At 37.6% G+C, this 14,529-nt stretch overlaps 1 protein-coding gene across 1 annotated transcript in view; it reads right to left on the reverse strand.

The window, feature by feature from the left end:
* ADGRB3 (adhesion G protein-coupled receptor B3) overlaps positions 1-14,529 on the reverse strand; it is a 799,562-nt gene that overhangs the window by 22,950 nt on the left and 762,083 nt on the right. The window contains exons 25-27 of the mRNA XM_060030408.1: positions 11,072-11,167; positions 9,364-9,403; positions 4,978-5,621 (exon numbers count right to left, since the gene is read on the reverse strand). Of these exons, the coding sequence (XP_059886391.1) occupies positions 4,978-5,621; positions 9,364-9,403; positions 11,072-11,167 (780 nt within the window). The remainder of the gene's footprint in view (positions 1-4,977; positions 5,622-9,363; positions 9,404-11,071; positions 11,168-14,529) is intronic.

Genomic DNA, 14,529 nt, shown 5'->3' on the forward strand with positions numbered 1-14,529 from the left:
ACTTCATTGTTTGTGCCTTTGCAAATTAAGTTGGACAAGATACTAGAAGATTCACAGTGAGGAATAAATTCCATGGACTAATAAATGTCAATGTGACTGCCATTAAAAGTTTCCATTACAGGCTGAGCAATGAACCCACTCAAGGAGAAAGCTTTGATGTCAAATCCATTCAAAATATCTGTGTAAATGAAACTTGAGAATCATTAATTTTGAAAAATGAGTTATTTGAGCGAATTTTGCTTGTACGCCTGCATAAAAGACAAAATTTCCTAATCCAGGAGCAAAAACAAAACACTGAAGAAGGGCAAGCATTTCTTTCACCACAGCTACATGAGGAAAAAAATTTTCAAAAAAGAAAAAGATACTCTGCCCAATGGTCAGTCCTACAATGGTTTCTGTTAGTGACAGAAGTAACATTTTGTCTAATTTCCTGAATACTGACCTAGTACAGCAAACGAGTTTCTTTACCGATATTCAAGATATAATGGTAAGGAAATAATAATCACACGACCTTACATCTGAAGTGCCCCTTTCAATGTTCAAAGGGGTTTTCACATACATTATCCAATTTGATGTTCACAACAGCCATAAGGGAAGCACCTGCGATGTGCCGCTATAGCTAAAATGTTTTACCTTTCAAAACCATTATGCTGAGAGCTCTATAATTCATGTCCAGAGGAAAACTGGTGTATAAAAAGTTACCCTAGAATGGTACCCATTTACCCATTTATACATTGAGAGAGATTTATCTGAGCATGTTTTGAGATACATTGTTAAGTTATATCTGAATGTTCAGAAAACCTGGAGTAGCAGAACTTTGTTTAAAAAAGAAATTGTGCAATTTACTATCTAACTCTGTTTAGTTATAAGAAAAGCTAAGGCAAAGCTAAGCTAAGCACTTAATGTGCTTACATTGGAGCAAAGTGTTTCACAGGAATCCCAGTGATGGAGGAACTGAGAAGCCACAAAAGGGACCATGAGGGAACCCAGAGATTTGCAGGAGAAGGGGCTACTGCCCACCCCCGCCCACCAGGCTGGACGGACATGGGGAGATGACACTTCGACCTAAGCCCGGGGGCTGAGGCACCTGGCAGAAGCTGGAGGCCCTACAGAACAGCTAAGGAGACATGAGGTACTGCCCAAAGCAGAAAGAGGGAGGAAAACACCCTGGATTCCTTCTTTTCCCCAGCCTCCAATCTCTCACAGTGTTTCCTAGTGGCCAGTCTTCTCACCCAGCTAGGAACCTGTATCAACCCCGAGAGACACAGGGGAAAAATGGTGAAGGTGGGCCCTGGACCTGCACACGAGGTGGGAAGGCTTTGAGTAAGGAAATGTGTCCTGTTTAGATCTACCAGCTACAAGCCGTCGAATGTTCCAATAAGTCAAGACAAATATTAACTTATCTTCTTACACTGATATATCTATAATTTTTCAAAAAGTAAATAGAACCACAGCCCAAGGTTTAAACTATTGATATATCTCATAGTGCTCAATGGCTTGAGAACGCTGATACTTCTTTTTTCCCCACTTGCTTCACAGTACCTCGTAGTTTTTTGCTTTATATACATACCATGCACTCAACACATTTTGCTCATTAATTGAAAGTGAATGACTTAAATGCTGATGACAATGTTAAGCAATTAGAGGACATCTAGGACTGAAGCCATTGTGAGACATTCTACCATGTGCATATTGCAATGAATCCCTAATTGTGGAAATCTAAAGTTTTCAGAATCGCTTAACAAGTCCATTCTGGGAATGGATACAGTTCGGAAATTGGCAGATAACATATTACATGAAAGAAAGACACAAGATAATATTAAGACGGGAGAGAAGCTGGAAATGCTTTTATGCCGAAAAAACTTGATGCATTTATTAAACTTTCTACGCTGAATAATTGGGGGTTAGCTGAACAAGCTGTCCTGGAGGTTGCAGCCTTTTCTGCTGGCACTGCCTTCAGGGCTGGGGAGCCTCCCTCTTGCTTTGTTGCCTCCTGCTTATTTGAATAAATACTTCCACCCACTCTTTGGCTTTGTTTCTTTCTCCTTTGACTCTCTTGTTTTTCCTCGCCTGCACTCTTCCTCACAATACTGACTTCTGGGCTGCAACTGCCAGGTTTTACCCTCTTCTTTTCCTTCTCCCACCACTTCCCACTTTGTCAAATTGTGAACACCCACTCCTCTGGAGGCAACTTCCTGAATTACTAGGAACATCTTTTTATTCCATCCCTGAAAAGTCCCTGAGGCATCTGGCCGTCCTCTGCCGCCCCGGTTTCCCAGGCAGGGATGCCCCTGTGGCTGGAACCTCCCTTCTCACTCAGAGAAGACTCAAATTGTTCTATGGCCCCATGGCTGCCACATAGTCACTCACTTTCATCTCTGTATTGTCTTCTAGGTCTCAAGACACCTCCTGGCTACTGTTGCACACCACAATCCATGCAGATACTCTAGTCATCTTTCTGCTTTTCCTCTATTGTCAGAATATCAGCTTACCTGCTGGTTCACTGCAGAGTGTGGCTCACTCTGCCCACAAAGGAAGCCACACCAGACTTTATCTGGCCACAGTCTTATCTCCAAAATCTGGCCACCACACTTCATGGCCACAGTCTTGTCTCCAAAATCTGCTAGCTGTATACATCTACACTTCATCCATTTCACGTCTTTATTCCATAAGACCAAGTGTCTGTCCAGGGTTAAATGAACTTTATAACGTTACTCTCATGCTAGTGTTCAGGCACATGACTGTCTCTTTGAGACAGCGTAAAATTGATCAGGACAGAAAGATTCCGGTCCTAGATTTGCTGTGCACTTACTCTGTGACCTTGGACAAATGACTTTACTTCAAGGATTAGAACAACTTATCCATCGTCCAGAGGTGTCGCGAAGATTAATTAATTCACGTTTTTAAGGTGATTTGAGGATCTGCTAATGAAAGATGCTATATAAATGCTAATTTTTATTATTCATTCCCACATCTATATATTCAGCTGTCTCCTAAAATGGTCACCCTAAGCAATTACTAACTATTAAACTCTTTGAAAGAATGAAAATGAGGAACTGAAATTTCATTCTGAATCCTGAATTTTCTTCCTTTTCAAGATGTAAGCCTTGTGATTTCTAAGTCATTTAAATGCAGATCTTTTGGCTGAATCACACTTATATATGATGCTTATTCTTAATAATAAGGATATGGAGATTTGGAAAAATTACCACTGAACAAAGCAGCACTCAGAAATTCAGTCTATTGTTCAAACACATACAACCTGTACAATATCAAACCCAGCAAGGTTTTAAGCCTTTTAGACATAAAGCATTTTTATAACAAGCAAAATATTTTAATGCAATTCCATTCTAACCCCTCTAGCACACTTTAAAGAGCCATTCTATGTAGAAGACTCCATATGGTCTTTAAGATTATTTACAGTGTTATGTTATTATATGCACACTCACTGAAAATTCTTGTAAAAACTTCTGTGATTTTGCATAAATGTTATGTAGTTTGTGCTTACGTGGTCATTATTTTAGTAGACCTGCTAGTCTCTGGGATATGCAAGTTAGAGATGGAAACAGTGGCTACTCTGCTAATTCAGAATGATTGGACGCTCTTGTTTACAGGGAGTTCCAGCCACTCAAGAGTGAACTTGGACTCACTGCCCCTATGCCTTTGGTTCCAAAGAATGATTCTCCTCAGAAACCCTATTCTGTTTAGGTCTGATCTACCGACAGAATCTAGGGATTTATCCTAGATTCCCATCTACGGTAAAATTTCCTCAATGCAGCTGGGAAAACCCTCAAAATTACACCACACATCAAGTCACTCCAGCCTTTCAGGGTGTCTCTTCATCTTGGCTTCGTAGAAGGCACAGTCTTGTGGGAAGAAGGAAGGGGCAATTGCCTCTGGGCACTTTTGAACATTAGAATATTGTCAACAAACTTCTGATGGAAAGAGTAGGCAACCGATTATATTGTCTTATGAAATAATCTGTTATATTAAGACAATTGGCAATACATATTAAAAAATGCATATATTGCATTGTATATTGAACATATGCAATATATCCTCAGTGGGTTTACAACAAAACTTCAAGACAGAGGATATGAAAGTCTCATATAGAAAACAGTTACAGGAGGTATGTCAAAAGAAAACTAGATATTACTTGTCTTACTTGACTTAGATCTTACTTGATTAATTGTAATACAATATGAGTGATATTGATACCTGTTGACTACTCTTTACATCACTTTGTGGGTAGAAAGGAAGCTGAGGGGAGCTTGCTTTTCCACAAAAGCCTTGTGGTTTGACCTCAGAGTCCTGACTCTTGATCTGCTTGATTTACATCCCTCCCAAGAGTTCACAATTTAAGACCAAAACATTTAGTGGTCATAATTCTGTAAGAGCTAAGAAAAAAACATTTCCTCTGAAAGATATCAGTCTAAGGTAATAATAAAGTCTATAATCAGTGTAATGGTAGATAGATCTCATTGAAACGTTCCAATTTTGTTATTTTAACAGCTGCCCTCACACAGAAAACCCAGACCTTGCTTAAAGTTTGTAGTGCCATCCAGAAACTACTTTAACCACCAAAAGACTTCTGGTACCCAAGAAACATCAGGAGGATCTTCTGTTTGTTTAGGAGTGCTCTACTTGGTTCCCATTATGACAGATAGGTATCATTTTAATTATAGAGGGTTCATTTTTAAAAATATGACCTCGAGAAAGGGGATTCTGATGCTCTACTGGAAAAAGCATATGTCCAGAATCTTAAACACAACATACCCCAAATTCTTAGACAATACATAACTGCAAAAGCTAATGTGACCCTTCTCCCCCAGTGCAGTGCCCCATGAATCTATCTATCTATCCATCCATCTATCTATCTATCTATCTACCTCTTATCTATTAATCAATCAGTCTATCTATCAGTGTATCATCTATCTAACTTTCAAATATCAAGGGAAGGCTTGTTCCATTGCTTACTTCTAAAGAACTCATTGATATCGTTGATCCAGTTTCACTTCTCGATAATCCCGCATTTTCATCCAACTCAGAGGCCATGAAGTTCTTCACGGCTGTGCGAGGCTCAAAGGGCAAATTCTGCATATGTTCCTGGGGTGCGAGATGTTGCTCTAAGTTCATATTGAACTGGTCCATGACAGGAGGATTCATGTTGAATTCAGGATTCACTTTGTAGTGCAATAGCCTTTCGTGGGGCAGGGTTTCCATGCCAATATTCATTTTGCTTTCTTCTTTCATTGATGGCTGGGTATTAACAGAACTTCTGGGCATCACAATATAGTCACTCTCCATCATTCTTTCTTGAGGATGAACGATGTCCATATCCGCCCCTCTCAAATTATCATCCGTACATAAGTACACAGTTCTCCGCAACTCACTGTTCTCTTTTTTCAAACATTGATTGCCCAGCTCATTCATACTCATGGGCATGTGCAGACCTGTGGGTTGCTGAATAATGACTTTGGAAATGACGTTTCCAGGCAATGTTGAATAGCTTAGCCCTTCAGGGTTTGTTCCCTTTTCTTCTTCATCATCATTTAGAGAAATCCTGGAGAGGGTGCCTGTTATTGTTGCTGCTCGGCAAGGACCAATATCCTTGTGAAGAACTGTGAATTAGAACATAGAAGTAAATAAAAGAAAGTTAATGCACACTTATTGACTACTATTGTATTCTGTTGTCCCTCATTTTACTAAACATTTTCCTTAGTAAAATAAAAATTATTAAAAATTACATATCTATTTTTTGCACATGGTCCAAATTACTCAGTCACTCTGTGTTGATTCTGACATGCTCTTATAGTTCTCAGGCAGCCCACAGATAAAACATATGGGAAAACTGATGAACAGACTTTCAAAAATCTCAGTGCCTTAACTCTAAATAACTCAGCCTAACTTTTCAGGGGAAAGGTAGATTACCAGAGAAATTTTCTCCATCTGTCTACTGCAAAGGGCTTTATAAAATTATGGATATATTAACAAGAGTTTGACTTTTTCTTAAAGGGTTTTCCCCTAAAGTATTCTACAAGTTCTACTCATTAAAATACTTCTTGAGAGAGGTAATCAATGAGAATTTCATCCTACTACATCAGAAATCCCTTCAAAAATTATGCCCATTGAAAACTAATGAGCATTTATCTGTGAAGTCCATATGGTCAAGTAGATGCAGGGTTCAAAAGTATTTATCATCTTCAGCTCCATGCAGGAAAAGTAAGGCATTTTTTAACAAGATCAATCCATAAGCTCCAATGTCCTTGAGGGGGTATTAAAAGTGCCAACTGACTTTAAGCGGAAAAAAACTATGTGAGTCTCTAAAACCTCCATTCCATTTTAAGCCTGCAAAATAATGACTTAGAAAACTTAAAAATGCATGATAACTTGTAGTAAGAAAGAGAACAAAATGAAAACATAAAACACACCAAGGAAAAACCAATCAACGGAAGAGTTCAGAATTCTTTATGAAAATATAGTTCAGTTTTTTCTCTTGTTTGCCTCTCTAGAAGGAAGAAAATCATATTTTATGTGTAATGGAGGCAGAATGACTTGAAGCCTGCTTAGTTGCGGGCAGCTGTCGGTTTTGAGGTCTGAGAGAATGAAATTCTGAAGACGTTTTCTTGGTCATGGTGGTGCTGAAAGCACAGAGAACAGCACTGTGTGCAAGGTGGTTCAACACGGCCTCCAAGTACTGCCCTATCAACAAGTAGAGCCATTGCCATTGAATGTTTTGTTAGCCATAGGTAGCTATAACTATTTGGTTTATTATCTCCTCATGAAAAGTCTCAGACATATTCAATTTTACCCATTATTATCCAGTTTTCAAATAGCATCCTAATTATTATGCATTAAAGCAGAGTTTGCAAAATAGAAGGTTCTGAATGTCTTTCCCTATTACAAAGAAGAGAAGCTTTCAAATTAATTCAAGACATGCATCATTCATGTAATATCTTTTATCTTTAGAGATACTGTATTTAATCATTGTATTAGGTCTCTTTCTTCTTAGATATTCAAGATGTAATTCACCTATACTCCAGTTAAAATTTTTAAAAATGAGCAGAAAAAAACCCCCAAAAAACAAAACAAACAAACAAAAGATGTTAAAACTACATTGCGTATTTTTTATTAATCCACAATTTGGTGTGACTTTTTATATTTAACTATAATGTTTAAAAAGTAGAATAATTCAGTTTAAAAAAGTTATTTCCAAACCTCTTCAACTAATAGATAGGTAATGAATTGTGGTTGCCAGGAACAATTTACTTGAAAATATTCAGAGATAAAGTATGTTAAATTAATAGATTTAGTAATATTCCAAATAAAATACCTTAAAATATCTCCAAATTCAGGGAAGAATATTTTTAATCCTTAACTGTAGGCAAAAATTAATCCAAAATTTATAGCAATACAATATAAAGGCTAGTTATGGGAACCTATTACATTTTATTAAGGACATATAATTTTATACTTTTATCAGTATTTTGTAAACTGTAAAGTAAACCTTGGTACTGAATATTGATCTCATAATCTGCATTTGTATAAAATACATTTAGTTTGTATTAATGTAATATGATTTGTAGTTATAGTAGCACATTTTTATCAATGATACAGCTGTCTTTGCTGAAAATTTGTATATCTTAAATATTTGGGGAAATATAATTCTTCTTATTAAGTAGTGTCGACTCTATATGAGAAATGTAACTGTTTCTTTGACTTACTTAACATGGATATCCAAATTTTGAATATAAAACATAAACAAATCTACACCACCTACACATACAAATGTGATGTTGAAGTGATGGGAATTTTGAGAGAAATTAGTCAAGTTGTGAAGCGCAAAATGCAAATAAAACCAAGACAAAGCAAAAAGCACCTGAATATTTAGCATAATCAGATATACACTCCACCCTTTGGGAAAGTGAATTTCAACAAAACTTAGGGAAAGATTATTCAGAGACCAGGAATTGAGACTTTAACACTGAATATACCTCAACATGGAAGGAAATCTTCAGAAAAACACAGGGGCAAGTTCCTGATAAGCTCAGCTAAAAAAAGGCACAGACAGAAAATGAAAAATTAAAAGAATTTTTTTCTAATAAAATAATGATACTGGCCTAATATTAAGAATACTAAATCTCAGAATACAATGAATCTGGGGAAAATGGGTATTTTAACAAAAGAGAACAAGATGAATATAACTCCTTTATTTGTAAAGTTTGGATGAAGATTTAGAAGGCATTCTTATCAAAATTTCAAAGGCCAAACAATTTCAAATGGATAGAATGGTAACCTAAAACCAGTAAGATAGTAGCAAATAGAGATAAATGCAAAGGCTAGATTTTTCATCAAGGACTAAAAAAACAAACAAACAAAAAAACCCCAGAACTTTTACAAATCATAGACTGGGAAATCCCTGACAGCTACTACAAAAAGTCTTGGGGATTTTAAATGATAATCAGTTGACACTAGTACTGTACCAGCTGCTATGAAATCAGATGCAAAGGTAGATAGCATTAATACAAGGAAAGAGCCAACTGTGATAAATGCTGGCTAAGTGTGGGCAGCATAGTTAAAACTTGGGCACCATAATTTCAAATGATTGACACCTGGGGTACCATGTCTGCCTGGGAGGATGCTCTGAGGAATGAGTGAAGAAACATGGTTTGTTCAGTCTGGAAAAAAAAAACCTAGATTGGGCTAAGTAGTATTTGCTTTCAAATATTTGGATAGTTAGGTGAAGTGGATATTCACTCTTATTCTCAAAGGCACCACGAAAACCAATGAATAAAAGGTTAAATAAGGTATATTTTGTCCCAATATAAAGGAACATTATTCATCTACTCTTGGTGGGTGTCCACAGGCTGGAGAACAGACGTCGGGAACGCTGTCCCTGGGACCCAGCTCTCTAAGACGGTGTGCGCATGCTCTGAAAATACAGCAACAAAGCTGTGATACACACACACACACGCAAACACACTCACACACAATGGCATTTCATCCTTCCAGCATGGATGAGGAAACTGAGGCACAGAGGGACATCAACTTGACTGGCCTTACACCTGACAACCAGTAATAGGTGGATGGAAGGCTTCTGTCTCCAAGTCAATGCTTTCCTGCAGTCGCAGTACTTCCAATCAACCATTTTCACTTCCTCGCATTCCCCATTCATATTCTCTCTCTCTCCCATTCCCTCCCCCTTCTCCTACATCTGCTATTACAATGTTTCCAGTTGAAAGACTCAATTTACACATTTACAGGAATATGTGATGGGTAAACCACAGAATTTTCTTTAAAATCAAAATCATAAAAATGATTCAACATCTAATGATTATATTTTCAAAATTCAAATATTCTTACCTGATCTACAAGCAATGTCTACATCCTTTTCAAAGTCTGTCTGTAACAAGAAATAATGACATAGAATCATCATTTAATGAAGACCTCAAGTGACTTTTACTGACCAAATTATCTGAAGTTAACAAATGTCTGACTCTGAGATACCAGGATATTGCTTTGTGCAAAGGAAGTTTATCAAGGAATAATCAAATTGTTTTCAAGAGTATTTTCTAGAGACCACATGTTGGATAAAATCAGTGGGAACATGGTGTATGACTTTAATAAGGCAAAACTATACCCATGGTCATCTAACGCCAGATGTAAAAAAATAGAATTTCAAGGCAATTCCTTAAACCACAATAAAAAGATCGGAATGTGAAATATTATGAAGATACTTAAATAAATGTCTTTGTTATTTATATTTTTATGCATTCATTTTGAATATATTGTTTGTAATGCAATATCTTATAATACAGCTTTGTCAAATCCTTAATAGTCAAACTAGGCTCTTCTGATGATACATTTTCATGCAAATGTGACAAAAGACTTTCAGGCTTAGGAATTAAAATTGAAGATTAAACAATACTAATCTGGCCTAGAACCTGCTTAGAGTTTAGTTCCATCCTCATATTTTCCCCAAACTTTTACTGTAAACAAATTAGTTTATTTTTAATGGTGAAATTAAATTAGCCCATCTTTTTTTTTTTTTTTTTTTTGCGGTGCGCGGGCCTCTCACTGTTGTGGCCTCTCCCGTTGCGGAGCACAGGCTCCGGACGCGCAGGCTCAGCGGCCATGGCTCACGGGACCAGCTGCTCCACGGCATGTGGGATCTTCCCGGACTGGGGCACGAACCGGTGTCCCCTGCATCGGCAGGCGGACTCTCAACCACTGCGCCAGCAGGGAAGCCCAAATTAGCCCATCTTAATCAATTCTTAGATTCAAGATATCAGTATTTATCTCTTTGTTTTTAATAAGGAATTAATTATTCCTTCTCCTGTCTTAGTTACTAGTATATCGTTTAGACTGTTTTTGTGTTGCCTAATCCAAACACATCGATAATAAATCAAGCATATTACTAAGAAAACTCTATTTAAGCCATGATGTTAATGACACAGTTTAAACCTTACTTCATTTCGAAAATATACGGAAGTGGTTATGTGTAAAGTACCCCTTATCCCAACAACAGTCAGAGCTCATGTACAATGGTTGGCCTTCTTCTGGGAGTGTGTCTGTCCCTCACACTTTAGGGCAGTGGCTCTCGTCTTGGGCTGCCCCCTGGAGCCACCAATCCTGGGTTCTATCCCAGGATGCTGGTTTCCTTGCTCTGGAGTGCGGCTTCTCTGAGGAATCTGAATGGGAAGCAAGGCGAGAACCACTTCAGGTCTTGCTTTAAGACCAGATGTGCAGGTACCATCCTGTTCTCATCTGTAAACAAACATGATCCTATGGACACACTGTTAACCCTAACTCTGTGTGAGGATGAACATACCCCCTGGTGTCACCCAGAAACTCCACACTCAAACACATCAAGGGTCCAATAACAGATCCAGGACTCCTAACCAGTCCAGACAGAACCGTCATCTGGTATCAGAGTTCCAAGCCTGTGACCGAACTACAGTCAAAGTCATTCAAAATGGAATTTTGATACTATTTTACGACTAAGAATATTTGCTTATTCCCTTGAGAAATCATGACTGAATGAAGACTCAGAGGGGAATTAAAAGCTCACCATGATTTGAGCATGCCCGTTAGGAAAAGAACTGGAAGAATCAGCATTGATTGGGTCCTGACAGTTTCTCAATCGGCATCTAAATGCATCTTGAACCTGTGAAAAAAGGACAAACATTCATTTTCTTCTCTCTTGGTAATGACCAGATACTGTCCATATTGGCAATTGACTGAGAAAACCATTATCACTGTTTTTATGATCCAATACCCGTTTTGTTTACTTGGTGCACCTGGACTTTGGTCCATGCCCAGGGAATTCATCATTTACCAACATCTGTAGAGGGAGGTGCTGGGAACTCCTCAGCTGTCCCGATGCCTGTGTCTGGCTCAATACTAATCATTCTTGCCCGACGGCAGGATTATTTCCACTGCTACAAACAATATGCCTGTCTTACTATTCGGCATAATCTTCACAACAGCTTTAAACATTGGGAAAAATGAGATGACTCAATGATCTGTCCACCAAAATTGATCTGGGATTTTCCTTTTATGTCTTATGTAATGCATATTGGGGAGACCATTTCTTGTCTTGCTTCAAGTACTATGTGCCCTTATGTGCAAACAAAACAAAACAAAACAAAAAAAACCCCACACACAATGAAACAAAAAGGTAACAAAAACTACTCTGTTTCTGGTTGATTCTCGTGGAAAAAAAAAAGGCCACTTAGCAAAGCCAAACTTCCTTAATATACATTCACAGCTGGATTCTGAGCAAAGAACAAACACATCACAAGGAAATTCGAAGAACGTTAAATCCTTTGTTAAACAGCACATGGATAAACCTGAATAGATGAATAACAAACACACAAATCAGCCGACAGATACTCTGACGTCATGGTACCTCTGTGTCTGCTGGTCCGTCCACCTCCTGCAGCTCATTAGGCCCCTAACAAGCTTGCCGGTGGGCATCACCATAAGTCAAGTCAATGGCAACGTCATTTTACTAGTATTTGGCTTTTCTGACTTCACATTATTGTTACTCCCCTCCTTGTTTATTATAATCTGTCTTATCGGGTTACCAAACAAAGCACAGATGATGCGGCATTCCTTCTATTTTCCTGAAGCACCATTGTAGGGGCCACCAAGGGAAACATAATGATGTCCAGTTTTGCAAAGCATGTATATAAAATATCCTGTCACTTGTTGTGAGATGTGCGTAGTTTATGTATTGGCCATAAAAAACCCTGAGCCTATTAAGCTGTTTTCAGCTCCTCTCACCCATTTCAAAAATTCGTTAGCAGCCTGTTTCCCAAACGGCAAGATGTGGAAAGTGACATGAAGTTTAGTTACCACCACTGAGCCCTGGCTGCAGTTCCATCATGAGACCTCTCCCCACGTGGTGGATTTCTCCCCTCAGATTCTGATCCTGGTGATGCAACCACTATGGCTGTGAATTAAGCGGGGGGTGGGCTCCATATTCTCTGACCCTTCCATTTTCTGATTCTAATATTTCTTTTTTTAACCATTTTTTAATCGAAGTATAGTTAACTTACAATGCTGTGTTAGTCTCAGGTGTACAGCAGGGTGATTCAGTTATACATATAATATATATATATATATATATATATATATCCTTTTTCATATGCTTTTCTGTTATAGGTTATTACAAGATATTGAGTTCCCTGTGCTATACAGTAGGTCCTTGTTTTTCATCTATTTTATCTATAGTAGTGTGTATATTCTAATATTTCTAAATCTGAAACTTTCTGGAAAAAAAGAACAAGGAGTTGTCTGATACAACTGGGTGAGGTAATTTCTTATTTCCTCTTTCAGACACATCAGGAAAAGTTCAGGCTCAGTGAAATTTAGTCTGATCATCTTCTCCTGAAGAACTGGATGCATATTTGGAAGTAATTCATCCAGCTTCTCCCTTGGAGGAGACATGGCATGGACAAACTAGACTCTTTAGAAGCGAATGCTTCTTAGATTAAGAAGTCATAGCTGTGAGACATAAAGCGATACAATTAATAATCAGAAGATCGTTATACACTAGGGTAATGCGTCTCCTGTTTGCCAGATGATCTCTGCTTCTGTTACACAGAAATTTGCATTTGGGGGAAAACTCTAAGAAAGTATATCTGTTTCAGAAGAAAAATTCTAAGAACTAATGTCAGAAAAATAGGTACTTGCCAATTTTCTGTTTGTGCCCCGAGGCAACTGTTAAAGAAGCACACACTTTATAAAAGAAGATAAATAATGTGTTAGAAATGTTGCCTTCCAGGAGCTTGTCACATGAATTTGTTTCAAATCTGCTTCTGAGCACCAACACCCGTAAAATATGAAAGGTGGTCCTTGGTAAAACGAAACATTAACTCTTGTTCACCAGCCACTCTATTTTCAGGCCTTCAGAGTGCAGTTGTCAAGGATATTTTTGTCTGACAATGAAATACGGAAAAGCAACTCCTGTCAGTTTCTCTTCAAAATCCACTATCTGATTGCTTGAAGGAGATATAAAGGAAATCTCTTTTTCATAACACACACATACAAAATGGATACCTTAAACTACCAAACTCTCAAATATGACAATGTATTAAGGGCATTTCCATACTGGAGAATGATGTCAGCTCCATGAATCAGTCAATGCTAGTCACAAGAAATATAAAACAGAAAAACATAAAAAGTCTACAGTAAATTCAAGGTCATTTTACTGATCATATAAATGCCATGATTTAAGTATTGGATTCTCTGACACTTTCAGTGCCTCTGTTCCTTCTAATTCAGAAAGATTTGCAGGAGACATTCTTCTGTTTGATTAAAAAAAAAATCTTAAAAATACATTCAGGCAATCTAGCTGAACTAGCCTTAAATATTTATCCAGCACTGACAGGGAAGCGTGATTAGACTAGATTCTGTACTGTGTACTATTATCACAGAAAAGGGTGTTTCAAGCAGGACAGTACCTGGAAAATGCATCTGCAGCTATTTGAAAACATTTTGATAACTAAATGAATGTTCTATCAGGTAAACAAAGAGACTTTTATCTTTGGTGAACTAATGTGTATTGTACTTATGGAGAACAACTAGAAGTTTTAAAAAAGCAAGTCTACAAGGACCTTAATTCCGAACAAGGAGAAAGCATAAAAACAAACAAAAGACAGACTCTCGACCTCGCTATTGCATGCTGAAATTAAAACTTTCTGTGCCCAAAGGAGAGTTTACAACGCTGGCCAATAATGGTCTTGGTGTCTTTCTTGCCTTGTGATTAAGACTGAAGAAAAATAACTGTTAGAAGATGCAGATATTTACTATTTAAGCTCCTTAAGCTGACTGACTGTGGAGAACGAGTCACTTATTTGAGGTTCCAATTTAATTTAAAATTTCTTTTTAGATATTAAAATCATTATACCTGAATTCTTCCAATATCAATCATGTTTTAAACTTATGTAGGACCAGTAAATACAATTTTTAAACAAACCCGTCTAGAATAATTAAACATTTAATACCAATTTTGGCACAGTT

Source organism: Delphinus delphis, chromosome 14 (genome assembly GCF_949987515.2).
Source record: "Delphinus delphis chromosome 14, mDelDel1.2, whole genome shotgun sequence".
Classification (NCBI taxonomy): domain Eukaryota; kingdom Metazoa; phylum Chordata; class Mammalia; order Artiodactyla; family Delphinidae; genus Delphinus; species Delphinus delphis.